Source organism: Fusarium flagelliforme (genome assembly GCF_020744385.1).
Source record: "Fusarium flagelliforme strain FIESC 12 MPI-CAGE-AA-0113 chromosome Unknown B0J16scaffold_2, whole genome shotgun sequence".
Lineage (NCBI taxonomy): Eukaryota > Fungi > Ascomycota > Sordariomycetes > Hypocreales > Nectriaceae > Fusarium > Fusarium flagelliforme.
Window position 1 is genome coordinate 3,003,354 of NW_025763504.1, and position 27,834 is coordinate 3,031,187.

A 27,834-nucleotide genomic window follows, 5' to 3' on the forward strand; every position below is an offset into this window, starting at 1 on the left:
TTCTGTGGACGCAGCGGGTCGAGACTTTTCGGCTCCACTAAAAAATTAAGAATCGGTCCCCCACCACTTTTATCGACAAGCAGCATTTTCGTTCTTCTTTATCGACAATACCAGGAATCCTTTTTTGGGAAAGGAGTCGCAAATATGCCTGTGTTAGAATCCAAGAATGCCGGCAATGGCGCTGCGCCAAAGCAACATAGCCAGCCTTCGCGAAAGGGCAAGAAGGCGTGGAGAAAGAATGTTGATGTTACAGACGTCCAGGAGGGTCTTGAAGAATTGAACAAGGAGATTATTCAAGGGTAAGATGATATTCTGTCGCGCTTTAAATCTCTAGCTAATACGTCAATAGTGGTGTCATCAAGGAGCGACCTTCGGAACAACTCTTCTCGCTCGATGTCAAGGGCGATGCTGCTCTCGAAAAGAAGTTCAACAAGCACATCAAGAAGGGTCTCAAGGCCGACGAGATTATCAATGCTCGATCGCCGGTTCCCGCTGTCTCTATGCGCAAGCGACCAGGCGACAAGACAACCGACGGAATCCTCCCCGCGAAGCGCCACAAATCCGGTTGGGTTACTCACAAGGAGCTCTCTCGACTAAAGCGAGTTGCCGACGGCCAACATGACAACACTGTTCAAGTACAGGATGCCACCTACGATATCTGGGATATGCCTGCTGCGCCTAAGGAGAAGGAGATCGACAACTTCTTGGCCGAGGAGGTCAAGCCCAAGGTGCCAAAGTCGATGAAGAAGGAGCCCCTATCTCTACTCGAGAGTGGAAAGCAGATCCCTGCTGTTCTCAAGCCTGGTGGAGCATACAGTTACAACCCTGATTTCACGGACTACAGTGAGCGTCTAGAAGAGGAGAAGGAGAAGGCCCTCGAGGCCGAGAAGCAACGTCTCGAACAGGAAGAGCGGGAGCGAGAGAAGCAAGAGGCTGCCGCCCGATCAGCAGCTGAAGCAGAGGCCGCCGAGGCTCGCGCCAACCTTTCAGAGTGGGAGGAAGATTCCGAATGGGAAGGACTCCAGAGTGGTGCCGAGGACAGCAAGCCATCTGTCAAGCGCCCACAGAGAAAGACACAAACTCAGCGCAACCGTATTAAGCGTCGCAAGGAGGAAGAGCAGCTTCTAAAGCAAAAGGCTGCCATCAAGGCCCAGCGCCGCCAAGAGCAGCGCATCAGGGAGATTGCCGAGGAAATTGAGGAAAAGGAACGCAACAAGGCCCTCGTTTCCAAAGACGACGACTCAGCCGACCCCATCGACGAACTCCGCGAGGAGAAGTTGCGACGCAAGCAGCTTGGCAAGTACAAGCTTCCCCAGCACGATCTTGAGCTGGTCCTTCCAGATGAGCTGGAGGATTCACTGCGACGACTGAAGCCCGAGGGTAACTTGCTTCGAGACAGATACCGAAGTCTGATGGTGCGCGGAAAGGTCGAGAGCAGGAGACACATTCCCTTCCACAAGCAGGCCAAGGGCAAGTACACGGAGAAGTGGACATACAAGGACTTCAAGATATAATAGACGGTAGACCGGCGTCCGGGAGATTTAGCGAGAAAATAATATTGCGACTTTTTGCTACAAATATTGAGCCCAGAACGCACCGTGAGCAACTCCCTTGACTGAATCCAGACATATGATTCCTACATCGCAGATTCACGTCTAGCAACATATTCTTTTGCAACGCATCTAATACCTCCATACTAAGCTCCAACGCCACTGAATCTAGAAAGGCAGCATATTAATCATATCGTAAGGGAAGAAAATTGGTTAGAAGCTCATAAGATCTGTTCATGTCAGCGATGTTCACAGAGAGGGAAGAGGAGGATACGAACCACGTCCAAAAAGACCTCGCTTGGTCCAATCCATAGCCATCAAGAGTCGTGTTCGTAGACTCACGCTCTGCGCAAAATAGACAGATCGCCAAGCATAGACGGCCCAAAGGCCACCGGCTATGCTTCGACCCTCGCCCAAGTCAAAGATAGCAGAGTTACCAACATAAGCAAGACTACCGAGATGCTTGTACTCGAAAGCCTTGTAGACGGCTGCATCAACGTCACCATCGCGGATGTCGTTGGCGTCCAGACCCTCATGTAGGCGCGACATGCGGTTGAACTTGCGAGCGAGATACTGCCCTTGTTGGTGAGCGCGCTGAGCGGTTGCGGGCAAAGATGTGAGCTTGTTGTCGACGTTGCGGAGGAGCTGTGTCAACTCGTCGAAATCAAGGGTGCCGGACTTGTCCTTATCGAACTCCTTAAACAACCTATCAACACGCTTAAGGTGACCGACAGCCTGGGGGAATCGCTTTTTGACATCTTCAGCAACTGCGCCAGTCGGCGAAGCTGAGCTGCAGGGTCTCGGGGTCCTTGCCTCGCTTCCAGGCTAGGGAGCGAAGGAAAGTGACGACGTGGTCGGCGACATTGTTCTGAACAGTGGAGCAATCACCGATGGCGTAGACATCACCCATAGGCGAACCGTTGAGACGGAGGTGAGTATCGGTCTCGAGAGCATGTCGGTTTGTCTGACTCTTGCCCAGCTTGGCAGCCAGGGTTTGGCAGAACTGAGTCTGCGAGACACCAGTAGACCAGAGACAGAAGCCAATAGGGAGCTCCTTGGTAACTGTTTCACCACCTTCTTGCTTTTGTGTGAAGATGATCTTGTCGGGGAGAACCTCCTTCACACGAGAGTTGGTCTGGACATCAACCTGATCCCGGGCAAATCGGTCCTCAGCATATCGTGAAACAGTTTCGTCGTAAGTGTTGAGAATATGGCTGCGGCTCTGAATAAGATGAACGGAGATCTCGTTTCGTAGAAGGCGGGGGAAATGTCGTGTAAGATCCTCGTTCAGGAGATCGAAGAGCTCTGCGGCAAACTCAACACCAGTGGGACCACCACCACTGACACAGAATGAGAGCAAACGCTTGCGCTCCTCGTCGGGGCAGGTAGGCAGATTAGCCAACTCGAAGTTCTGAATGACCTGATTTCGGATCTTGCGCGCATCGTTGATATCCTTGAGGAAGAAAGCATTCTCTAGGCCTTTGACACCGTGGGGGTTGGTAGTTGAGCCAACAGCAACAACAAGCTTATCGTAAGGCACATAGAATCTGATGTCCTTTCCGCTTGCATCAGTCTGGGACACCTCCACCATCTTGTGCGAAAAGTCTACATCTTCAGCTTTGGCACGAATGAAGTGGCCATTGACACGGGAGAGAATTCTTCGAATAGGCTCAACAAGCGATCGCAACTCGAGAGTTCCAACTGTTGCAGAAGGAAGCATAGGGGTGAAAAGGAAGTAGTTGGTTGGCGAGATAACTGTAACATGATAGTCGTCCGGGTTTAATTCTTTGAGCAGCGCAACACCACCCCACCCACCACCAAGAATAACCAGTCTGGGTTTGTCCTTTAGACGACGGTGCTCCTCTGTGTCATCGTCGTCGATGTATACTTCGGCAATTGGCAGGTTCTTACTACCTCCGCTGCGAGGTTGCAGGGCAATCTTTGAAACATCGATATCGCTCTGGTTGGGATGCTCGAAATATGTAGACGCATCATAGATGAAAAAACCAATGACACCAACTCCAAGGACGGATATCGAAATTCCAACCCAAGCAGCTGCACGATAGCAGAAGTTAAGAAGTCGTGACTTTCCTTGGGGCAGTGGTTTTCCGGACAGGTTTCGCACGAAGAATTGTGAGGGGAGCTGGCGGGTTGCTCGGCTGGTTACTGCGGAACCTTTGGTGATCGAAGGAGAAGCGCCCGTGAGCTTAACGAAGCTTCGCGATTGCGACGGACGAGGAGTTAGCGATGGTTTTATGCGAAGAGAGCTGTTGATGGCTCTGCTTTGACCAGCGCGAGCCAGTCGCGCGGCCATCATGGAAGATACAGGCATGATTTATGCCAAGCTGAAATTATTCGTTGGGAAGGAAAGATAAAGAGCGCTTGGACGCTTGGTTCATAACACGATGGAAACAGACAAGAGAAAGAGCACTCAACGGAGTGTGCAAGTTGGTAGAAAAAGAGGAAAGGAAGAAAAGCCAGTATCTTCTGGTTTCGATGGATGCTACTATTGTGTAATGCATTCAATGGATCTGTCCCGTTTACGGAGCTGTACAACCAGGGATAGCGTGGGCTGGCAGCTGAAAGTCCAGGTACAGTGGTGTACCTCCACGATGGTTCAGCTACGTCATGGTTAGGTAGCTGTCGCTCATCACCATACCATTTCTTGGCGATCCATGGCAATCCATGATAGGCTAAATTACTCCACTGAAGAATACCACTTTAAACCTCAATATTTCACTCTTTTCTCGTCATTGAACATGATCACAAAGGCGACTCATACAATACTAATTGGCATTTTAATTATTGGGTTACCTGTCCATCCGGATAAGTCGGCTGCCGCTTCGGCCGACATTGCGTCAAGTAATAAATAGTATCACCGAGTGGATTCTTTTTTCCAAGATCTGCTGTTAGCTGCAGCAGTGCCGTTTCTTTCCCATGGATCCTTGTTATCAACCGATTACTGATGAGATGCCAGATGGTGGATCTCGGGACATGACAACTGACGTAGCAACTGTTATTCGTTTATTCCTTATGCTTGACGGATATTCTGGCATCTTAGCCATCGGCCATTCCGCTACCGACTTTCCCATCAATCTTGACTCGATCTAGGGTAGTGACTATGTCGTGGTATGCTTCTCATGCCTTGCCTTTGAGCTCATTCTTTGTGGAAAGATATATACTATACTATACTATGCACGCAATAGCACTAGACTAGCAACGGAAATACCTCTTCTCTACCCATCGTTCCTGTTGGTAGTCGAGCATATTGCATACCACCACAGTAATCTCTGGGAATACAGATGTCAATCTGTGAAGACCGACCTTGCCTGCCGAGTATGTCGCCAAGACGATGCGATCCTGCTGCACACCGTGGTCGACCAAGACCTGCACCGCCATCAAGGCAGCACCACCGGTAGCCATTTGGGTGTCGAGTAGCAAGACGCTCTCTTGGCTTGCGATATCATCAGGCAGTCGCAAGTAGTGAAGTTCCGGCTCTCCCGTTGAGTAATCAGACTGAATGAGAAGTCGGCCTGTTCGGCAGTCTGGAATCGTCTTTCGTAGTGCCGGTTCGAATGCTGATCCTCCTCGGAGTACGATAACGGCGCAGACTTCACCTGTTGACACGAGACCCTTGTATTCGTATCCTTGGGGTGTGATGATCTTCTTGGCCTCGAAGTGGGCGTTGTTAAGAGCCCTTTACTATGTTAGCAATTGCCCAGTCTTTTGTCTCATCGTTTTCTTACTGTTCGATGATCAAGCTAGCCAGTCTATCAAAGTAGAAAATAAAGTCCTCAGGGTCAGTGTCGATGTCCTGGAGGATGGTGTTCATAAACTTGAGTTGTCGTGTGTCGTTCAAAACCACGACCCGATCAGACAGAGGCGAATCCTTACTTGCGGCCTCAAGTCTGGACAGGGCCTCTCGGTGATGTCTTGACTTTTCGAATAGCTTCTTCTCGACAAACTGAACCATCATATCTACAAACATCAGCCATGGGATACCTTCACATCAAGGACAACACTCACCAAGGGCAACTCTGTTCTCGATACCTCTCGGCACGATCAAGTCGGCCACCTTGCGTTGTGGCTCAACAAACTGGGAAGTTTTTAGTGAAATGCTGACATTCCTGAGGCGGCAGATGTACCTTTTCAAAGTTTGGCTTGACAAAGCCGAACCACTGCTTGATGATACCCTCGATATCTCGACCACGTTCCCGCACATCACGCACAACTATCATGATTGATCAGCGACCTTTCCATAACAGCCGCAATACATCTAGAACTTACGTCTTCGTGATAAGCATGTGTCTGCATCAGCTTCACAGTAAATCTAATTAATGGTCAGAGCCAGACCACTTTACAGGGATTTGCAGCAGCTTGAACTTACACCCATATCAAGCAGCTCAATTACTCGGGGGTCATATAGAGCAAAGATACCCTCTAGGACAAGTACGTGAGGTGAGTAGATGGATGTTGTATGTTCCAGTCGTGCGTGCTTCGCAAAAGAATAGACGGGGATCTCAGCCCGCTTTCTGTGAGTATGATGAAACGTCAGTCGAGTTTCTTGATGCCGCGGACAGAGCTGTTGGCAGCTAGACGTACCCAGCTTTGAGATCCCTTAGCTTCTCAACCAGAACATCGAAGTCGATGGCCTATATAAGCAGACCATCAGTTACTGCCCCAAGATTTCATATCTTTACATGCAAGACAAAAAGCATACATCAGGAGAGTCAAAGTCATGTTCATTGGCAAAAGCCATCTTAGACTGCGCGGGAGTCAAGGTCTTATAGAAAGAGTCCTGGACACATAATAAGCATATTGTTTAACATATAAGTTTTCAAGGGTTTCATGCCATGGACAAAATAACGACCCAGGGTAGGTTCAGCTTCTTGACGATAGCCTGGGACAAGGTCGACTTGCCCGAGCCAGAGCTACCCGCGACACCGATAATGCTGACATCGGCCCAAGGAGGTGAATAGTAGGCTCGCTTCTGAACCGTGACATGACTCTCGAGTCCGCCGCCATTGGTTTCAGGGATTGGAGAGGCGGACATTGCGGTGGGCTAGTTCTCGATGAGGTCACCGTCACCCTGACTTTGGCTGAGAAGTTAAAAAAGTAAAGAGGCTTTGGATAAACAAAGGGCCGATGTACGGTTCGACAGTAGAAGAGCTACAAAAACTCTCCTCTCCGAAAACTAGCCCTGCAATGTCCACGAGCTGTAAGGGCAGTGCGGCGCCTTCAAACTTCGAATTTGAGGGTTTGGCTCTCGCCCGTTCTTTGGTGGAGTAGCTTGAGCACGGCCCTGTCGCGTGTGTGATCCACAGAGGGCCAGCAAGAAGCGGGAACAGAGACAGGACAAGAGCTTCAGTGAAAAGTTGGAGGAGGAGCTGTTGTTGACGATATATAAAGTAAGTAAGTGGATAGATATATAGATAAAGTTGGCGGTAAAGCAAGAGTGAAAGAGGGATGATCAGCTAAGCTCAGGCAGGCCCTGCTCTCGCTTTTGACGATCGACCTGACCTCTTCAGGGTTCTCCTCATATCTGGCTGGTATCTATCGAAAGACGGCGATGGCCGAAGGCGCATTGCATTCTCCGCACGATCCAAAATGCTACTGTACAAGAGATAAGCTAGGTCTAGTCCTGTCCTGCTCTACCGTGTCCGTAGCCATCACGCCTCTAGCTCGATGCCATGGTGACCTCTGCTGAAGGCAGCGTGGCTTGGCTCCAGACATTCGCCCTGTCTGGATTACGGTACCATGACCATGACGACGTGTGTTTTGATTGGAAACTGGTAGCTTTTATCGGTATCCCTCTGGCTATTGAGTTGAAAACTGTCACATCTAGTTGTCATGAGGGTCATATCATGGGAAGTAATGCTTGAACAACCCACGTTGATATTGACAAAAGCAGTGCGACGAGATGGATGGGCTAAGCCGCGGCATCAACCGCCCACGAACTGTATCGGTAGCTCATCTTCAGGGACCAAGTCGAGTGGGTAAAGAAAAGCTGTTCATCGAGACTTAGGAAGTAAAAATAAAGTAGTCTGGATGCAGGTTCAAGTCAGCATAAGACGACCATCTTATTTTGTCTTTTTTGCTCTCAGCGGTCGATTCTTCTGACACCCTAACCCAAGCCTCCCCCGCAGCGCTGCTGCTGCTTTCGTCTCTGGCGGGGCGGTCATCAATGGAGACCTGAGGCACACAGGGCATGAGCTCTGGTGGACCATGACGGCCTCGTGATTGGCTGCCAAACCCTGTAATGAGGCTGCAGGTTTTTGACCCACGACTCGGGGCTTCTTTTCCTCCAGCCCCCAATCATCTTTTCTTCTCTTCCCATCTTCCATCAACTTTCTTCTCTTTTTCTTTTCTTTACATCGCTCAGAAAAGTTTTCTGCCAGCATCATTCAGATCTTAACAAAAGATCTTTGGGCTCGATTCTCCATGCGCTGAATCGCTGACCAGCCTCCATTCGGCTATTGCTTCTCCATCGTACCGTCGATTAACAGTTTCTGTTCAAGCTTCGAGTCGAAACGAAACGTGTCGTGTGGTTGGGATATTTGATCAAAATGGTGAGCTTTATTGTTGGCAAGCCGAGCTTCAGCCCAAGCTTTCTGTAAAGCTGGGCGCTGACTCGAGAATCAGACGTCATCTGCTTCTACAGCTACTCCATCCAAGCATGCCTTTGATAGGCGTGTTGAAGATGTGAAGTCTCCTAAAAGGTACGATACAACCCCCTCTCCTACCCCTACACTATGCCCCCTGGTGAAGTGATGATCGCACTATCAATGGGAATCTCTCCTAGAATATATAATGCGGAGATACGATATCAATCTTCTTGTCTGAAATCACCAATCTACATTTCGTTTCTGCAGTTATGTTATATCAACAGTTGCTAACGATTTCAACAGTGATATCAATGCATTGATCCTGGATTACCTCACTATGGAGGGCTATCCTAACGCGGCAGCCAATTTCTCCAAAGAGGCGAACCTGGCCCCTCACCAAGAGACCCCGTCTATCATTGCCAGACAGGAGATCCAGAATTGTATACATAGCGGCAACATCCAAACAGCTATTGAAACACTGAATGATTTTGATCCAGAGGTAAGAACTTTCCCAGCAAGCTACACCCTATGCCTATATGATTAGAACTCGAGTTTTACATGCACCACTCATAGAGCCTTCGGGCCTTTGATGAGAAACAACCACTTTTTTATGATTGTCCTCACTATTCACTCTTTTTACCACCCATTCTTGACCGAACCGTCGCTGACTCGACAAAAAGATTCTAGATGAAGACAAAGCATTGCATTTTTCGCTGCTGCGACTTCAACTTGTCGAACTCATTCGTACTTGTAATACGCCTGGCAGCGATATTGGGCCTGCGCTCAAGTTTGCCACCGAGCAGCTGGGCCCCAGAGCACCAACAAACCAGAAGTTTCTCGGAGATCTCGAGAAAACCATGTCATTGCTCATGTTCCCCTCTGACAATCTTGAGCCGGAACTAGCAGCTTTGTTGAAGCCAGAACTCCGCTTAGAAGTAGCTGATAACGTCAACCGTGCGATCCTGGAACGCCAATCGCAAAGACGCGAATCGGCAATCCGCCAGCTAGTGAGAATGCGCGTCTGGGCCGAAAATATTGCTCGCGACAAGGGCAAAAGTATCCCAGAGTATCTGGAACTTGGCTTGAATACCGACCTGTCTGGGCATGGTAGAATGACTTCCCAGGCAGGCAACGGCCACGACCCCATGATTACAACGTGACATAATATCCGACCTGAAAATATGGTCAGACTAGTCTGGTTAAGTGGTAAAGTGCTGGTTATCGTAACAGTTCTTAGCTCGGCGTTTGGGTTAATGTTTTTATCCTGGTAAGGATTAGAGTGCAAAATCAGCATCAGGCATTGGTGTTTGGAGCGACTTGATAGTGGTCGTCTACCACACCGTCAGAACCCATAGCATTCGGGAAAATAATGAATCATGAGCTGATACATGGTGTTCTACATCGGTGATTTCTATACAATCATATATCGGACATTGATCCTGAAACACAACGAAAATGAGCCTTTAAAAATAAAACATATTTACATGAGAGCCAGACTGTCTAAGCCGTCTATTTCGTCCTGATGTGCTTGAGCTTCCTGGCAGAGTACAGGAAGTTGTTGGCATATGCCTTGGGAGCAAACTTGCGAGAGTTGGGTTCCTGAACGAAGTATTCGTAACCCTGCTTCTCGGCAAAGTGAATGGCGTCCTCCTTGCTTCCGAAGTTGATGTGAGTGCCCTGCATGAAATCGCCCGAAGATTGCCAGCCGATCAAAGGGTTCTCCCATCGGTGTTCCTTAGGGAGAATGTCCCAGTCCATTCGCCAGCGGCGACCGCGCCAGTCACCAGACTGCGTAGCGGGCTTGGCCTCCTGGTAGATGCTATCGTTGTTGTTAGCTCCGAGTACTTGTACGGCGAAATCGAATTCTCATGTGGTGTTGACGAACCGAACTGTTCGGGCCTGGAGCTCCATGGGAGCGCCTGAGATAGTAGCGGCGGGAAGGATCTCCTCGCTGCCATCCTGGATACTTCGAGGGACGGGGGTGTAGGTACTGGCGGTCTGTCAGTACTCCAATTCCATTTGGCAATATTCAATCGCGTATCGAGGAGTCGTACGAAGTAGCCTTGTCAGCCTGGATGTCGTAGTCGGGCTCGTTGGTAACGGGGCCAGTGATGGTGCCGGTGGCCGAGGTGACGTTGCTCTGGAATCGTCGAGGTGCGCCGGCGAGGGCGACTCGGGGAGCGACAGCGCTTCGCAGCATGCGAGCCGCACTCTGGGATCGGAGGGCGGCCATAATTGCAAGGCTTCAGCTTTCAATTGGCGATGGTGGGCTTAACGTTTCTAGAATGAGTGATGGTGGGCTGCGGCGATATTCTGAGGTTGAAGCAAGCTTGAACAGCGAGTTGCTGATTGGGTGGAGCGGATCAGTAGTTTCGCCGAGGTCGCGGAACGAGTGCTTTTCGGCAAGAACCTGAATCTGGGCGGGACAAGATCCATCTCGACAGAACCTCATTCTCCAGCCTTTAATTGAGCGTCATCCAGACCCTCGACGGACCCAACGCGGCAATTGACCAATTCCCGAGTCTCGAATCCCCCGAAACACCGACATCATGAGCTTCGTCACCCGCCGAGCGCTCTCGACGCTCATTCCCCCCAAGGTGAGCGAGCCCCTTCGGTTATGGGCGCAAACGCCCGGTGCTCCGATTGATTCCGTTGCTAACACCACAAATCCAGGTCGCTTCTCCCAAGGTACGCAAAACACGATGATATTATTTCCCTCTGGAGCTTCGATTTCGATCCCGACGACTTTTTGGATGGGCGAGATATGATGAGGACTTTTTTACTGGACGATCGATATCGATGCGAGGGAAAACCCACCATGACGAAGATTTGGAAGGCTGACCGAGTTCGATTCACCACAGGCCATTGGCGCCGCTCCTGATGCCATCCGCATGCAGCGTGTCGTCAGCTTCTACGAGAAGCTTCCCCGAGGTGCCGCCCCCGAGGTCAAGGCTAAGGGTCTCCTCGGCCGATACCAGGCCAAGCACTTCGGCAAGAACCCTACTGCCAAGCGTACGGATACCCAATTTCGAGACGAACATGATTTACGGATTCTGACTTTATTGTATAGCTATCATTCACCTGATTGTCTTCCTTGTCAGCATCGGTTACGTCCAGAACTACTACTTCCACCTTCGTAAGTATCTCTGGGATGAAATTGGGAATGAATATTGTTTGCTAACGCAGGAATTACTTAGGCCACCACAAGAACAACGCCCACTAAGCAATAGTGGCTTTTCGATACCTTAGACGGATCATTGTGTGAGAGGGAGCGGGGGTCGTGTACATATAAACTCCGGAAACTTCGCGGTCGAATACGCGACTTAGCTTCCCTATGTATCTCTAACAAGCAAGTGAAGTGACACTACTATCACGTTTTGGTTATGTGCTGGTCTCTATATAAGCCCATGAAGCTGGCTGTGCTTAGGGAAGCTTCCCCTTGTGTACATGGTCTGATGCTATCTGTGAGCGTTTTCAGTAACACTTGTTTGTGATACTCGTGAGTGTTTTACAGGGAAGGTTCTGGCCATAAACTCACCCGAAAAGGTGAATAAGACGAAACCGACGTTTGGTCCTTACGTTCAGCCATGACCATCTCATGAACAGAGATGTGACATCAGCAACAAAAATTCAACCGTTCTAGCATCTCTGTTACAGCAGTTTGGAGAGCACATACCAGGCTGGAACCAGCCTTTGATTCTGAGCTCCAGAACCGTTATATGACGTCTGGTCTGATGGAAGCGCAGGAAGTGCCACCAATGTTATACAGGACACTTGTAGTTGACTCAAACTAGAGCTTTTGTCTTACCTACCTTCACGGACGGCGCAAATGAGGTCAAGCGGAACAAATCCCGTGAGTCTCCTGAATGTTATTCACATTGCTTTTGCTAGTTCAGGATCATGCCAATCTGACTCGTTTTGGTCAGGCTGCATTGCCGGTCGAGTCATACGGCTCCATGCTTGATGATAATCCAATCGTAACTTAGACATGGAAGCCCTGAAGAATCCCCTAAGCTCCAGGCCTTACAGCTGGCAGCTGTGACAGCCCTGCCACTGGCTGCCAGGGACCGGGAGCGACTTAATGGATTGACGGGACCTGCTGGCCAATGTCAGCCCCCTGTCATTTGAGCGCTAGACCTATCCCAGCCCCCAACATCGTGCTGAAAACTGGCCGTCCCTCTGCCTTCCACATCACAACGCCTTCAGCCGCAGTTACTCCGGGTACATTGAAACCTCACCTTACACCTCGTAACTGACACGCACTGCAGTTTGGTGATTCCCTCCCTCCCTCATATTTCCTCCCACGCGACTTCGGATCGAGCACCATTCTCGCTACATTGCGCCCGAACGACGATCGGCCCTTTATATCCGAAATATCCCCTCGTCTCCCCCGCAACTCGACATCTCTCTCTCCCCGCCCCGCGGTGACTTGTCGCAGCTGATCCTGACTTCGAGATACGACATTTCGTCCACCTTTTTAAACGCTAGTCCGACCGAAGTATAAGGAGACTAGGCGGAGAAACTCATTTCGAGGGCTTCTTTCGCTTACCACACGACCGGCGCATTCTTACGACGTATGATGGCAACAGAGGCTGCCGTTGATAAAGCTGCCGATGCCACTGCCTCTCAGTCCCAGCCTGTAGGTTTTATCTTGTCCGTTATTTTCATGGCCGTTTGCAACGGCCGGGGTTTGACCTCAAACTTTGGCTCTTCATTGTTTATTTGAGCCGAGAGTTCGAGCTACCAGAGCTATGGAGCCTTACTAACATACTTTCTCATGAACTTAGGCGCCCGACGCTCATAATGTCGACCCCGTCCGCTCGAATTTGAATGGCAGTGCCGGCAACGATGATATTGAGAACAAGCACATTACGAGTGTCGAAGATCAACTTACTTCCGCCGATGCTAGTGCCAGCGGAGGGTCAGATACGGAGGCATCGCGTGCAGATGGTTCAAAGAGCAAGGATGAAGACAAAGGGCATGGTCGCGCAGGCTCAACGGTTAAGAAACCTGCTACATTTAAATCTGTCTCTGTCAACAAGACCTTCCTTGCGACGAAAGCGGCCGCCAACAGTGCTTCAGCCAAGGTCGCTGAGAAGCAGCCTGCCGGCTCTAGTACCCCCCCAACAAGCTCGGCCACCCTGTCTTCCTCGCGACCTCGACTTATAGCCAAGACGGGTAGCAGCACGCGAGACTCATCACCTCGGCTTTCCGGTGGTGTTAATGGCGGGAAGCCTGGTAGTGTGCCAGATGCAAGTGCAGTTTGGAACAAAAATCGACGTATGTGGTTTTCCCATTACTAACTCTACCCCTGATGTACTAACTCATATTTAGCTGCACCTCCCCCTGAACCCAAAAAGTTTACTGATGAGGAGCTAAAGAAATATGGTATTCATATGGCCAGTCGCTTGAACGAAGATGATGCGCAAGGACAGAACAAGTGGGCAGACATTGACGATGATGACGATGATTGGGCCCCTGAAGCTATCACCTGGGGTGATGGCACGAAGACGACCCTTCCTCACCCAGATGAACATCCCCCACCACCACCGTCCGACAGTGGATCTGTTGCCTCGAAAGGCAAGACCTTCGAGAAACCACGATCTCCAGCTCCTCCGATATCTGTCAGCTCCCCATTAACGAAATCGAGTAATCTTGCCCAAGGTAAGGGACTTGTGTTGAAGAGCGGCTCTCAGGATAAGCCAACTCTTGTTGCCAAACCCCCAGCACCTCCGGCACCGGTCAAATCTCCGTGGGCGACATTGCCTCCTGTTGAAAAGGCGTCACCGATTACGGAGAACGCCAGCCTTGCTAGACCACCTTTCAACAAAGGCATGACGCCTCCTCCACCCAAGGAGATCGCAGCCGATGACTTTAACCGACATGCATGGAGAGATAGCGCACCCCATGGAAACCGGGAGTTGTATAACTCCCACTCTGGACGCTATGAGCCTGTGCAAGACAATCGACGTGGTTCGATGAGAATGGAGCAGCATCCCAGGCACCATCCATCTTTGTTACAACGACCACCTCAACCGGATTACCCAGCCGAGCCCTCTGGCGCGTTCCAAGCGAACAGAAACACCCAAGAACCTCCTTTTGGTAGACGACGAGGATCTTCTAATGTCAGCGGTGGAAGTGGCTCGTTCGTGCGCATGAACAAAGGAGGCGACGGGTCGCTTCCTCCTCCAGAACTACATGATGCTCGTAGACCGTCTTTTGTTGGCTCTGTTGACAGTCCTTTATCGCCAAACCTCTCAACCTCAGCACATGGACCGCCAAGGGGACAGCATCAAGCTAATTGGATGCCTCCCCGCGCTTCCCCCAATCCCGCTTTTGCGCAACCACACCACAACGGGCCTCCCCCAGAGCAAGTTGCTGGACCGCCCCCTCCAGTTCACCCTGCCGGCGATGAGGTCGAATATCAGAAGAAGCTCATGCGAGAACGCGTTGAGTTGGCTAGAAAGCGACGACAGGAGGAAGAAGCTCGTGAAGAAGCTGAGCGCAGAGAGCGCATTCAGAAGAAGCTGGATGCCATGGGACCTGCACCCGAGAAGAAGACTGAGAAGAAGGAGTCTGCAGATAAGTCCGAGGAGGTTGTGCACCCTACACATATTCAACAGCGAGAGAGCCCCGGAGAGCCGACACAAACCCCGACCCAGGCCCAAACGGATGGCGATCACTCAGCTACTCTACAGCAACCGCAGGACCTCGATGGTAAGATAGGTCACTCTCCCCAAGGCCCTGGAGCCGCTGCCAGGCGCGTATCACATAGCCAGGAAGCTAAGCCCACTGAGCTTTGGGGAGCAGCTGCAGCTTCAAGGCAGGACCGAGCCGTTTCGACCTGGGGTACAGGTTCGCAGCCAACGGCTCGAAATGTCTGGGGCTCCCCTAACAATGACCGAGGCCTTGGCAACGGTACTTTCAACACGGATATTGGCCGCTTGCCTTTGGATAACCGCCCAGGTTCCCAAGGAAGCAAGGGACCGTCACCTATTGCTCCTCCTCATGCTTCACAACAGCCTCCACAAGGTCGACAACAGCCTCCGGCGCCTATTGGTTCTGGACCTGCGCGGTACGGTGCCTCCGGCCCTCGTCCCCCACCAGGATCTGACGTAGCGAGCAAATGGGGGATCAACGCTGTTAGTGAGAATGATAGAAAGTTGAGCGCTGAGCGATTAGCTGAGAAGGCTGAGCGTGATCGACAACTCGCTGAGCGCGGTCTAACCCTCGAAGATGCTCAACCGGTTATCAAGAATACCTGGCGCCAGGTTCATGCTCCTGGAGATGGTACACGTCAATCTGTTGGTACTCAAGACACACAGTCTGCTGGTCCCTGGAGGGCTGCTGGCGATGAAATAAACGAGGACCCTACTAGCATTGGTGCGGTTGGTGGAATGCCTGGAGCAGCGACCTCGCAAGGTCGCACTTCACGATTCTTCCCTACAAGGGACTCTTATGACAGGACCAACGAGAATGAGCCATCACGATCGAAATCACCAACCCCTCCGCCACCCACCATGGAAGGCCACCCGGCTTACGAGGGTAATGCGGATCGACCTCATGTATCGCTTCCCCGACCCCAGCCAGTAGTGAGACTGCCACCATCTATGACAGCCTCGCAACCTCCTGCAAGTCGCGTGCAATTCGGCTGGGCTCAGCCACCTAGCTTTAAAGATGTTGCACGCGGCCCTGTCAGCCCTAACCGTCTCCCCTTGGCAGCTGGCGAGACATCGCAAGAGAAATGGCAGAACCGAATCAACAGCCTGCTTGGAAGTTCGAGATCACCACCTCAAAGGTCAATTGGCGTTGACCCTGCTAGCAAGAGCGCTTTAGATCAGGTTGCCCACCACGACTCTGCTACAGTTTCTTTGCCCGGCAACAATGCCCCAGCTCACTTCGCTAAGGGTAAACCGTCACCAATCAGCAAGCCTATGGCTGAGGAGTGTTTCGAAGAACAGGAAATGGGATCCCTCCCCCAAATCCGACTACCTCACAAAGCTCCTGAAGCCGCTTGGCAGCCAGCGCCGGCACAAAACAAGCCGTTGCCGAAGAAGTTTGCGGTTCAGTCAACTGTTATGGAACCATACTACTTCGCTGCGGAAGTAGTAGGTGGAGGCAATGCCATGAGAATTCGTTTACCTGAAATGAAGGAGACCAAGATTGTCACCGTACCCTTTTCCGCAACTAGAGGCGGCCGAGGCTCGTCCAGTCGAGGTGGCCCCAGGAGTCGAGGCTCCGGTTATGAACGTCGAGGTGGAAAACGAGATGTGTCAAGTTCGCGAGGCGAGCATCCCACACCAACCTCAAGCCGAGGAGGTCGTGGTAGTTACCGTGGTCGAGGCTCTGATTGGGGCCGCAACAATTCGGCCTCGTTGACTGCTTAGGAAATCAGCACATGCTGGAGGACCCCCATCGAGATGCACTGCATAGCATCACAATAAAGTGATTCTACCACGTAACATGAGCAGAGCATCTTGTGTTTACCCATGTTCTGTGGATGTTTGGGCCTCCTTGCTCAGTCAGTACATACCCATTCACGAAATCACTAGTCGATGCTTGCACCAGCATACCACTGGAACGAGCTTTCACCTATACCGCCTGTGTATTCAAATACTGCATACAGGCTTCATACATCGTATTGGCACTTGTTTTATCTTATGCTTAGGCCAAGCACGCAATACGCCCTTTCTACTTTTTGTTCTTCTTTTCCCTTCTATAGCAAACGGCGGTCTGTTCGTTCACATTACCAGCATACATGGGCGAGCTTAGCTATTAATGGAAACGATGAGAACACCGCGGAACCGGGAATTTTGACAAGACCCTCCTCTGAAGGGCTACTACTACCTACAATAACCCCCCTACCGAATGGAAGAATACACGCCATGTTCTCAATGATAGAGACGGCGTCTGAGTAACAAAAATACAAATGACTTTAGGTCCGGGACTGGGTGTTTTTCGCGATAATTGATGTGACGAGGCCCTTTTTATCAAATTCTTACTTTATTTTTATTCTTCTTGTATGAAAGGACCTGGATCGGATGCAGAGCCGCAATTCAGAAACGACCACTATGGACTTATGGAGAGACTCATGATGATGGATGGGGAAATGATGAGAGTTTCGACGCAGACTGAAATGGGTGCGTACGAGGCTTTGACAGACAGACGATTGATCAATCATACAAATTTAAGCGAATGTTATGTGCCAGATGAGTGAATGGGTGCAGTAACTTGACTCAAGCATGCAAGATTGATGAAAGGAATCGTATGTAGTAGTGCAACGTTCTATTACTGCGTGCCCCGTACATCAATGCCTAGGTATCTATCATTTAACATCCTCATAAACAACATCCATTCTAAAAGTCCATCCAGACCATGATATATACAGTCGCTCACAACAAGATCATCAACGGTGTAGTATCATAAACTCCAAAAACGCCCATCCTCCAAGGCGTTAGTCATGACAAGCGCATTAACCACACAAAATTCTATACTCTTTTCAAATCAACGACAGGGAACTAGACTTCCTCCAGGGCACAGTTGGGATGTAGAACGTAGACGACTTGGCCAGCTGTTGAAGAGCTTGCTTCGCCATCTGTGAGACCCTCGCCTCGTAGAGCCATGAGAATATTTTCCTGGGGCCGAGTTAGTCTTGCTGTTCAAATAAGTGGAGATGTGTGTCAAACTTACCTTGACCATCTTCTTGAGTACCATGTTGGCCAGGGCCTTTTCGCGATGGTAGTCTTCCTCGCCCTCAAGTTCATCCTCCTTCTGCTCGAGGTACCAGTTGACCAGCTCCTCGCCCTCCACGCCTTCCTTAATGGTGGCCTCGTTCTCGTTGATACGCTGAACGAACAGGTTGACCATCTTGATGTAGTTATCGTAGGTGATGGTTTGCTTCTTCCTTTCAGGAGCGACGCTGCTGCGGCCAGGCTGGTCGTCTTCCGCCATGGCGGCATCGCCCTCGAGATCCTCGCCATGAGCGGCACTTGCGGCGCGGAGCAGCGTTTCAGCGTCTTCGGCGGGCTCTTCATCGTAGACTTCAACATCATCGTGTTCGACGGAGATGATACTCTGGCGCAGAAGATTATAGGCCTCCACAACCATTTCAGTGCTGATCTCCTCAACACAGTTGACCTTGGCGATGGCTTCGGAAAGACGAATCATACTCTCCAGTTGACGTACGGTAATTCGGTAAGAGTTCTTGCCAACGCCTCCCTGAGCATCATCAGCTCGGATTTCCTTGTACTTCTCCACGAGAACCTCCTTGGCAGCCTCAGTGAATTCGGGACGGAAGGTCCTGGCGAAACGGATATATCGCTGAAGCTGTTCGGTGCTAAACTCAGGCTCGACAGCCTCGTCACGAAGTTGGTGAATGCCGACGATATGCTCTGCCAAGTGACGATCAATCTGCTCGTTGCACTCATCGAGAACGACGAAGAAAAGATCGAAACGAGACATGATAGGTGCGGACATGTTGATGTTGGAACGAAGAGTTGTCTTGCGGTTGTAACGGCCTCCAACGGGGTTGGCAGCAGCAAGAATACTTGTTCGAGCGTTGAGCGTGGCTTGGATACCAGCCTTGGCGATGGAGATAGTCTGCTGTTCCATAGCTTCGTGAATAGCAACCTGATCGGCAATGTCCATCTTGTCAAACTCGTCAATGGCACAAACACCGTTGTCGGCCAACATCAGAGCACCAGCCTCAATGGTGAACTCTCCTGTCTCCTCGTCCTTGACCACCGCTGCAGTAAGACCAGCGGCAGATGAAGCCTTGCCACTGGTGTAAACAGCACGAGGTGCAAAAGAGCAGATATACTTCAAGAACTGAGACTTGGAAGTGGATGGATCACCGACAATGCAAATGTTGATGTCGCCTCGAAGCTGCATGCCCTCAGCAGTACTCTTGTGAACACCAGACATTAGTTGAAGGAGTAGACCCTTCTTTACAACCTCGTGTCCATAGACCATGGGGGCAATGGACTGGACAAGTCTCGAATAAATGTGATCGCCGTGCACCATAGCTCGAAGGTCTTCAATTTCAGATGGGTTCATGGACGCCAGAACAGCAGCCTGGGCTTCTTCTACAGATTGCTCACCATCGTTGGCGGAATTCTGTACCAACGAGTTGACTATATCGGCAGCACCGCTGGTGGCAGACTGGCCAGTTGAAGATGTGTCTGGATTGACCATGCAGGCAAGGAAAGCAAGGCGATATGTCAAGTCGCGAACACCAAGTGCCTTAAGACCACTGACTCCACTTCCACCAGCATCCGCTCCTCGAGGCGCATTGCGATCGTCGCGCATGGCGGTTGGTCGTGTACCAGGAAGACCAAGTTGGCTGACATCAGGAACGACGATCAGGGCACCTGTAAAAATACACTTCTCTCCAGCCTTGGCGCGATCGACAATTTCACCTCGCAGAATGACGTCCATGGTTCGAGGCATGCTACCTGTAGGAATTTCGGAACTGTTCTCCTGAATTCGCACCTTTTGCCAATCGACAAAAGTACTGCGTCGGATGTCGAGCGCCCAGGCTACACGGTTTTGACATGTCGAGTTGGGGCATTGTGTAGGCTCAGTGTATCGGAAAGTCTGCTCGACGTTGGGCACGACTGTACGACAGGCCTCGCAGTTAAATGTGGCTAAAGACAACTCGGGTCGGACTTCTGATGTTCGGGTGACGGTTCCAGAGATGGAAAGGAGCTGGCCAATATTGGTGGCTCGAAGAGCACGGACTCTGGACACTAGGGGTAAATTGTAGAAAGCAATTGAGAAGAGCTTATCGGTTTGCTGATGCTCGTTCTTTCGGTGCGACGACTCAGTTTGGTCGGCGGAGCCCAGATGACTGGCTGCAGAGGTGGTGAGGTTGCTCGAAGCGGTAGGCTGGCGATGCTCACGGAAGTATAGAGGTTCGTACTTTGCGATCATGTTGTGTAAAGCAGCGGTGAGGAAGGGTAAGAATCGATAGTACTGTCGCATCACACCGTCCGCCAAACTGCCATTTTCATATGAAGCCAGATGTCTGTAGTCGACGTAGAATGTTGAGAGGGAGTTGATGCGCATGCCCTTGATCATGGCAACATAGTGTTTGTCAGTGGTGACTGCGCTGGGTGTAGGGGCACTCGGTGTAGGAGCGCTGATAGGATCCTCTTGGAAGCTGTTGTTCGAGTAGACGTATTAGTTGGTGGTTTTCCAATGTTGTTGACGGAACACCGGGGACATACTTCTCGATGAAGGACTCGAAGTGCTCCTGAACCAGCAGGCCAATTCTGTCCTCGACACGGCTAATTTCAGCAGTATTGTTGATTCTCGAACTCCGAGGAACCTGATCGTCTGCAAATTGATCACCCTCATCATCACTGGGCGCACCTCCCATGCTCTCTGAAGGAGGACCTCGTGGGCGCGATGCAGAAGACGAGGGGAAGCCATAGTTGCGTCTGGAGGTTGCAGGAGCCCGCGAGGGGGCATCCGACATCATGAAGCCGGCGTCGCTCGAAGGAGTAGCCATTGCGGCAGATTGTTGAAGCGATCGTCTGGTATAGGGGTATCGAAAGGAGAGAGGTGACGATGCACTTGTTGGGGCTGAATGATCGACTCTTTTTGGTGATTCGGTTGGTTGGTTGATTGTTGAATATTGTATAGTACCTATCGAGGGGGGAGATTTTAGTTGCCAGGGCAAAGGCACGGGCGCTTTGTGGGGTTAACAATTGGAAGGCACTACTGCTTATTACAGGGCGACGCGCTCTGACGCGTCGAGGGGTCGTCAACGTGTCGCGACTTTAATTGATTGCATTTAAAAATCATCCAATGAGATGTCATTCTTCGAATCTCGGGTTATACATGAATTCGGTATCACCAGTTGATTGAATCAGAGATTAGGAATACGAGTCTGCTTTCTGTCTATCAGTAACTTGGAGCTTAACTAGTGAACAATTGTAATATGTGAATCTATGTCCAACAATATCTTCCACGTTCACTCGTGATAGCCTCAACCCCGTATTGTCATGGTTGTAGAACTCACAATGATAGATGGAACTTGGAGGTCAGGTATATGAGTACCTATTAAAGTGCTCAGCTATGCTACTTAATGGAGCTCAGACAATGGGTAGGTGTATAGAATACAGATATACGGCAACAATTTCAAGACACAGTTCAAAACGCTGCAATCATTGCTGGCTGTTGCATTGAAACTAGATGTTGATTGGATAGTAGACCAAGGAAATCGTCATGAGTATTAGGGACGAAGAAGGGAAATAAACATGTATACTGCAGCGTCTAAACAGCAACGATTTCCTGCTTCTGGTACTTTATGTGGATAAAGCTGCTTGATCCCCTTGACAAGCCAACGCACTACCAGAAGATAACCAAAAACGCTGCTTTTATACCCAAATTGATGTATTTGCCTTGTGAAGAAAGTGCCTCGGATGCTCTTGTAGCCCTTGTAAAGGTACCTGAGCATCTAACTCTTCAGATTTGGACTATCACTTTGATGCTCCAGTTGTGCGCATCCCGCACTTCATCGCCAGGTAATTATGAATACCTACATATATTGGTAGTTTCTTGGGATGTACAGATAAGGTGCTTGCTTTTGTCTATGAGACTTCTGCTTAGCTAGACGATTGGAGGTGCGGGTTATGTACAGCCATAGCATTGAAGACATATTTGGTCCTAAGCTCTTTCCATTAGATATTATCATTACGTTCATAAACCTTTCATATGAACACAGAATACAGGTACCTTATTGCTTCTACTGAATATAAAATACGTCTAGTCAAAGTGCTGACAGTGGGAGAACATCTCGTCATTATGCAGGTTCCCCTCTGGCCCACATATCCAAACTCAAGCGAACACCGCAATAACCACGGCACAAGGAACTCTATTGTGGATGTACTGATCAAATCTTAACTTTCCAAGCTCCAGGCACAACCAAGCTAGACAAGCAAGTAAGAAAGTAAAAAGTTTACCGTTACAGGTACTTAACGGCCAGCCATGCCCAAACCCTATCTCAACGGCAGCCGTTGAAACCTACGTAACATACGCTAGCAGATCCTCTGATACAAAACATGCAATGCAATACAACATCAACATCATAGCGCTCCAGTCAGCAATAAGGGTGAGTCATCCCTTTCAGCATGATTCTAATGCAGGGTCCTTGTGACACTCACGCCCCCAAACTGTCCACGCGCAATCTTAACGCATGCCTTTGATCCACCACTATCAGTATCTACCGGGCCAACGATGATCAATAACTGAAGTCACCTACAGCAACAAACCCTCCATTTCTTGGCCACTCTCTACGGAATGGGACACAATCAGGTCATGGCTTTCCAAGATTATAATTATCCGTTATTCTAGCCTAGCCTGCAAGAATGATGCACATTCCTATCCTTTAACCCATATGCAAAAAGTAAAACGCCTGCCTGTCTACAGATGATGTGAAGAGTGAGAGAGCCATACAGAACAAGGGCATGGGAATGCACACAAAGGGTATAATGCCTATTGATCAAAATCCATCCAAACCAGATATATCCCAGGGGGCCAGGGTGTAAACTCGAGGTAAATAATAAGTAGAGGCCCCATATCTCCTCCTGACATCCCTTCATAAAAAAAGTGCCGTGCCAACTGCTTTGGCATTCCATTCGTATCCATAATCCAGGTCAGGTCATCCCATCTATCCTGTAAACATTGAAGATAAAAAACAATAACAAGCCAATGAAAGTCTATCGTGTAGACCCAGTAGAACAAACGCATATCCGTAAAAGATAAGAGAAACAGGGAATAAAGGAAAAAGTAGGCGCCAAAGTCTATACTACCGTAAATAGCCTATTGGACGAAATGGGGTAGACAAAGAAATGCCATGGTGTGCGTGCCTCGTGAGGGCGAAAACAACAATGACCCAAGATTGACAAAAAAGCTCAAGCATCATAAAAAAGAAGCTGGAGAAGGACGCCTAGAAACGTCGTGCGCAAGCTCGAAGACATAGTGTAGTGCAGTGTAGCGTAGGTGGCGTATATGTTGGTGGTGGTGAAGTGATGCGTCTCGTGATTGGACAAGCGGCCATAGGTCGACAGGTGATCCCTGCTTTGCGCTCGACGGATCTACCCGCCAAATCATGGTTGGGCCCTAGGCCGCTTAGCTCCAATTGATCCATGACCTCGAGGAGGGGGTGGTGGAATGATACTGTAAAGTCCCCATACTCTGTGCGCATGACCATTCTTGAGGCACACGCTAGAAAAAAGAAGATGGGGGTAAAAGGCCAAAGAGTTGCGATAACCCCCGAGAAAAGGGCCCGAGCCGTAGATCCTGTTGATTGTTGTGAGCTCAACTCCTGGACAGGGTGCGGCGCCTAGAGCATCGTCGCAGCTCACAGCCACCATCTGCACCTCCAATGGCGCCATCATCAACGGGAGCTTTGAAGCAAACATGGAGCTGAGAGGGCTGCCTCGAGGGAACATGGTGCCTTGCTGACGTCTGTCATTGGTATGCGCCACAACACCTGACTCTCCCCCACGACCCTCCTCCCCATGTTCACGAGGCTGCCCAATACGACCGTCAGACAACCAAGGCGTCAACACGAGCTTCCAGTGGTCATCCGATTATGACCTAGGCGATAGAGCGCCACAGCCTCTTCATCCTCTGGGGGCATGTTCGCCATATGCCGTTGCGCCGTACACTGGCTGGGCCGTTTGTGATGTCAGGCTGGGGTAGCTGTCCGGGTATGTCGCTGGTGTGGGATCCCATCGTGGAGGAGTCGCGGTCGGTGGGTGATGGCTCAACGGAGTGTGTAGACCACTTGTTCCATATCCTCCGCTTCGAGTGTCGTAGCTCGAAACTGCTGGCAGAGGTGTTGTGTTGATACGTAAAGGCGGTTGTTGAGGGCTGTGGTGACGGAGTCCAGGACTTAATGTGCGAGAGGCTGCTGCGGAGTATCCTGGAGGTGCGGTTGTGTATGGTGTCCAGCTAGGCTGTGAGCCAGAAAGTGATCGTGGTGAGGGTATCGAGTCGTGATGCTGAGGAAGAGAGTATTGCGGGTGGGCGTCAGGGTGTGTTGGGGCCATGCCTTGTCCTGGAGGCGTTGGCAGAGGTGCATAATGTCCGTTAGGCTGGCTGATCATGCTGGGCGGTCCTACAGTACTGCTGGGGCTGACACTGTACTTTCCAATAATCTTCTTGAGGGCAGACTCAAGAATCTTCCAGGGAAACACCTTGACGTCCTTCTCGATATTGCGGGGCTTGGGGTTGGGGAAGCCCATGATGATCTTGAAGAATTCCTCGCTGTCGGGTTTGGCCTTGGACACGGTCTGAGGGTGGAATCCTTCCAGGTTACGACGGATACGGTTCTTCTCCTCGACACTGAAACGGGCTGGCGCGGCAACAAGCTGCTCGAGAAGATAAATAGTGTCGACCGATGTGACATAACACTCGCCCTTTTCAGCCCACCATATGCAAGAAATGCAGATGCTGTTAGGTGGTCGGTCGTTGACGCTTACCGATTGACAGGTGGCGTTAACGGTTGATCCCTTTTGTGTCTTGCGGAAGAGGACGATCCGGCGACGATTGGCCCATTCCTCAGAGGTCCAGTTCTCGGCCATTGTCTCCAGCTTACCGGCAATCTTCAGAATTGCTTTACCAGAATAGAGAGAGATAGGGTGATAGTTGGAGTTATTGCCAGGGTTAGCAGCGATAGTGCTTGTTCGAACCAGTTGGGGGGCGCCGTTAGAGTGAGCCGGTGATGACATGCCGAGAGGCGTCAAAGGTGGACGTCCAACCATCGAAGCATCTAAGCCTGCCGGTCCTCGCCCTGTGCTGCCCAGTGTACTCGGATAAGGACTCCATCCTGCCGTTGGACGACGGTGGTAGTGAGGGTCCGTGAAGCTCGTGCTTCGGCTATAAGTGCTGATCATGTCGTTGTTTGCTTGCGGGAATGTATTGGCATATTGTCCTTGCTGCGGAGGATATTCATAGGTATTTGTACCAGGCTCTGCTGGTAGTTGAGGCTCACTTTTAGGTGAGGTACTCGGCTGATCAATAGTAGGGGCAGGTGCTGTGTCCTCATGCTTAGGCATCTTGGTTGACCTCGTGATGTCATCCCCGGACCCTTCAAGATACTGAAAAGTACCAACGGGAATGCGAGAAATTTCGTCTCCTGAAGGGCCATCCAGGACTAGTGACAATGGCACATTGCTGCTTTGACAGTTTGTGACCAAAAATTGAGGCGCGTCTCCGCTGCAGCTGTAGATAAAGCCAGTACTGTCTTGCAGGTCTCGAGAGACATCTTGAGCAGAGCACTTTTCGGATCCAAACAGCAAGGAGAATTGTGGCATCGGTGTCGATAACGAGAAAAGGTCGTATTGTGATGAAAGCTTCACATAAACCTTGGTGCCGTAGACACCTGTTGGGGGCTGGCATGATAGAACAGTTGGTGCTGGGGCAATGCCAGCAGGCATAGCATATGCCACGGCTGCATTGTTGTTGGCGAAAGACTGCTGGTTCAGCTGGGCGAACTTGTCGGATTGTTGTTGAGTCGGGTAGTTCTGTGCTGGGTATTGTTCGTAGCCTGCGTCTTGGTATCTTGCCACGTCGTAGCCAGCTGTTGCAGTGTTAGTGAAGCTCGGTTCAAGACTTGGATCAGAGGCCATTTTCGAGTGCGTGAAGTCCAGCACAAACGCTACTCGGCGCGCTGCAACTCCTCACATCTCGTGGAAGTCAAGTACAACCTTCAACTTACCATGCATAGAAGGCAGCTGGGCCTTGGTGTAGGTTGCCATCTCCAAAAGCCTAGGAGGGGAGTCCCCTCTTAGGTTTCCTCCTCCGGTCTCTGCTCGAGCTGCTTCCTCGTAGCGAAGCGCGATAGTGTCAGGCGATTCAAGCCTGTCGTCAACTCCGACGATGATGGGCTTTTGCGGATGGTAATCGGGCTATTGGAGTTCTTGATATCAGTGTTTGGAATCCCGAAACACTATGGAGACGAGACGTTTGTTGAAAGACAGGCAGATGTCGACGGAGGGAGACAAAAGAGAAACGCTGTGCAGGCCTGTGGGCGGCGGTAAGGGACAAAAGAGATCCGTCGTGTCACGGGAGTGCTGGAACAAGGTCTAAGTTGCGACTCACCTCGAAAAGCTTGTAGGGAGGACACTGGAACTTGGCAGTAGACATCCAAGCTGGAAACAAGGGAGGATGATGGGAACTGGGTTCTATTCAGGGCGACTCGAGAATGTAGGTCGGTTGTCTTGGACAGAAAGTGGTCGCAGTCGTAGTTAAAACCAGGTCTGGACGAGGTCTTATGGGTCTACCAAGACAGTGATCGCTGTACAGGTCTTGACTCTCGGAGATTTGATCTAACACAGGGCATGCAGCAGTATGCAGTAATGATGTTGTTGAATGCTCAGTATTGTCGGTCAAGCTCTCCCTTAAATTGCTTTTGCGTGCTGGAGGTGGCGCTTTGAAACAGATGAAGTGGATGGTGGGGATCCTACTGGCGAAGCTGAGAGGGGTAGTCGTGGGTTCCAATCCAGTCCAGAGACACTTGCATTCCAAGAGAAGGGCGGAATATGTTGCCCTTGGAAGCAAAGGGTTTCCTGGGCAAAGGGAGGACGATACTCAAGCTGGGGAAGTGAACTCCTTGATGCGGGAAGAAGTGTTCAGGTATGCGTGGTAGATTTGGATCAAAACACACCGAGGAATAACAACAAACAGAAGATAGGTTACAGAGACATGTAATGTTGTGTCTGAAGAATGTTGGGTTAGTCTTGATGAGGATTCTGGAAACCGTTGTCAGGTCATGTTCTTAGTTGCACATCAACGGCGACGATGGCGTTGTTTTGCCACATAAATTATTGGCTTGAAGAAATACCAGTTCATGAAATCAAGAAATGCGTACCTTGCAGATTTGAGTTCTAATAAGTGATCAACAGGAACAGAGTGAGACTAAGGGTCAAGCTGATGTCTCCAAAGCCGCTGTACGGAATATTCAACTGCAAGGGCGCTTGAGCCTGTTTATGGTCAGAACAACTTCACTAAGCGATGCTTAACGGTGTTAGACTCGCGAGATCCCGTTAATCTATGGATCTGGCTTGACTTGGAGTAGATAAGACGTGGAGGAAAGACAGACAAACGGGTAGATGATTCAACGCGGGTGTGAGTCGGTTTAGACTTGGAGAAAGCACTGGCCGTGAATGCCGATGTGAGAGTTGGTGGCAGAAGAGGGAGACGAAGTACGGAAGACCATTTCCTTTTGGGAGGACTGGACCGTGTATGCAAGATATTTGCCCTGCGTCAAGAGGAGAAAATGGTGATTCAGATGTCTCTTGCGAAAGTATTCGGCCAAAGGGCAGGGAGGCAAGGGAAAAAGGGCGAAACAAAACCAGTAGCTAGAGCTTATGGATTGAGGTAGGTATCTATTCCATCCCTTCCCTTACAATAAACCAATGAAGATGAAGAACGCTTCAGCTAGGGGAGAAATGGGGACGATGTGCCAGGGTAAGGGAGGGAGAGAGCAAGTGCGTCGCCTGGCTGCTTTTGGCCTTGGACATTGTCAACTCGAGTCTGTTCAACCCTTGCTTTTGACGATCCCACCCCCACTCGCCTATCTAAAAAGTAGCTCAGAGGCGAGGGAAGAACAATGTGCATACGGATACATTTGGAGTCAGATAGCAATAGCGTTGTCCGCGCAGTGC

At 50.4% G+C, this 27,834-nt stretch overlaps 9 protein-coding genes across 9 annotated transcripts; 4 read left to right on the forward strand and 5 right to left on the reverse strand.

Moving 5' to 3' along the window:
• The first annotated feature begins 4 nt into the window (after positions 1-4).
• B0J16DRAFT_282518 (ribosome biogenesis protein Nop53/GLTSCR2) lies at positions 5-1,573 on the forward strand. Its single transcript, XM_046123965.1, has 2 exons — positions 5-299; positions 350-1,573. The coding sequence occupies exons 1-2, from the start codon at positions 145-147 to the stop codon at positions 1,512-1,514; spliced, it is 1,320 nt and encodes a 439-aa protein (XP_045986612.1). The 5' UTR covers positions 5-144; the 3' UTR covers positions 1,515-1,573.
• Positions 1,574-1,638: 65 nt separating this feature from the next.
• B0J16DRAFT_394694 (uncharacterized protein) lies at positions 1,639-3,882 on the reverse strand (the record flags this gene model as incomplete). The annotated part of the gene is made up of 3 exons (XM_046132144.1): positions 1,639-1,780; positions 1,829-2,375; positions 2,425-3,882. 3 exons carry the CDS (start codon positions 3,880-3,882, stop codon positions 1,764-1,766), a joined length of 2,022 nt encoding a protein of 673 aa, XP_045986613.1. The 3' UTR covers positions 1,639-1,763.
• A 711-nt stretch (positions 3,883-4,593) lies between these two features.
• B0J16DRAFT_65001 (uridine kinase family-domain-containing protein) lies at positions 4,594-7,009 on the reverse strand. The gene is made up of 9 exons (XM_046134229.1): positions 6,403-7,009; positions 6,271-6,348; positions 6,153-6,202; positions 5,938-6,082; positions 5,838-5,880; positions 5,696-5,781; positions 5,577-5,646; positions 5,297-5,528; positions 4,594-5,247 (listed from the first exon to the last, which is right to left on the reverse strand). The coding sequence occupies exons 1-9, from the start codon at positions 6,601-6,603 to the stop codon at positions 4,764-4,766; spliced, it is 1,389 nt and encodes a 462-aa protein (XP_045986614.1). The 5' UTR covers positions 6,604-7,009; the 3' UTR covers positions 4,594-4,763.
• Positions 7,010-7,874: 865 nt separating this feature from the next.
• B0J16DRAFT_65089 (CTLH/CRA C-terminal to lish motif domain-containing protein) lies at positions 7,875-9,590 on the forward strand. Its single transcript, XM_046134231.1, has 4 exons — positions 7,875-8,119; positions 8,193-8,269; positions 8,459-8,654; positions 8,836-9,590. Exons 1-4 carry the CDS (start codon positions 8,117-8,119, stop codon positions 9,313-9,315), a joined length of 756 nt encoding a protein of 251 aa, XP_045986615.1. The 5' UTR covers positions 7,875-8,116; the 3' UTR covers positions 9,316-9,590.
• B0J16DRAFT_65096 (ETC complex I subunit conserved region-domain-containing protein) lies at positions 9,557-10,813 on the reverse strand. Its single transcript, XM_046134233.1, has 3 exons — positions 10,210-10,813; positions 10,041-10,145; positions 9,557-9,974 (listed from the first exon to the last, which is right to left on the reverse strand). The coding sequence occupies exons 1-3, from the start codon at positions 10,386-10,388 to the stop codon at positions 9,665-9,667; spliced, it is 594 nt and encodes a 197-aa protein (XP_045986616.1). The 5' UTR covers positions 10,389-10,813; the 3' UTR covers positions 9,557-9,664.
• Positions 10,496-11,701, forward strand: B0J16DRAFT_65091 (mitochondrial F1-F0 ATP synthase subunit F of fungi-domain-containing protein). The gene is made up of 5 exons (XM_046134232.1): positions 10,496-10,752; positions 10,829-10,843; positions 11,017-11,167; positions 11,226-11,291; positions 11,353-11,701. Exons 1-5 carry the CDS (start codon positions 10,705-10,707, stop codon positions 11,376-11,378), a joined length of 306 nt encoding a protein of 101 aa, XP_045986617.1. The 5' UTR covers positions 10,496-10,704; the 3' UTR covers positions 11,379-11,701.
• Positions 11,702-12,360: 659 nt separating this feature from the next.
• Positions 12,361-16,626, forward strand: B0J16DRAFT_65171 (uncharacterized protein). Its single transcript, XM_046134234.1, has 3 exons — positions 12,361-12,794; positions 12,943-13,435; positions 13,490-16,626. The coding sequence occupies exons 1-3, from the start codon at positions 12,732-12,734 to the stop codon at positions 16,540-16,542; spliced, it is 3,609 nt and encodes a 1,202-aa protein (XP_045986618.1). The 5' UTR covers positions 12,361-12,731; the 3' UTR covers positions 16,543-16,626.
• A 794-nt stretch (positions 16,627-17,420) lies between these two features.
• On the reverse strand, positions 17,421-20,844 carry B0J16DRAFT_333608 (MCM2/3/5 family-domain-containing protein). Its single transcript, XM_046126847.1, has 3 exons — positions 20,383-20,844; positions 17,846-20,315; positions 17,421-17,790 (listed from the first exon to the last, which is right to left on the reverse strand). The coding sequence occupies exons 1-3, from the start codon at positions 20,664-20,666 to the stop codon at positions 17,674-17,676; spliced, it is 2,871 nt and encodes a 956-aa protein (XP_045986619.1). The 5' UTR covers positions 20,667-20,844; the 3' UTR covers positions 17,421-17,673.
• Positions 20,845-23,787: 2,943 nt separating this feature from the next.
• B0J16DRAFT_394698 (uncharacterized protein) lies at positions 23,788-26,514 on the reverse strand (the record flags this gene model as incomplete). Its single annotated transcript, XM_046132145.1, has 3 exons — positions 26,270-26,514; positions 25,887-26,076; positions 23,788-25,748 (listed from the first exon to the last, which is right to left on the reverse strand). Exons 1-3 carry the CDS (start codon positions 26,312-26,314, stop codon positions 23,788-23,790), a joined length of 2,196 nt encoding a protein of 731 aa, XP_045986620.1. The 5' UTR covers positions 26,315-26,514.
• Between the last annotated feature and the right edge of the window lie 1,320 nt (positions 26,515-27,834).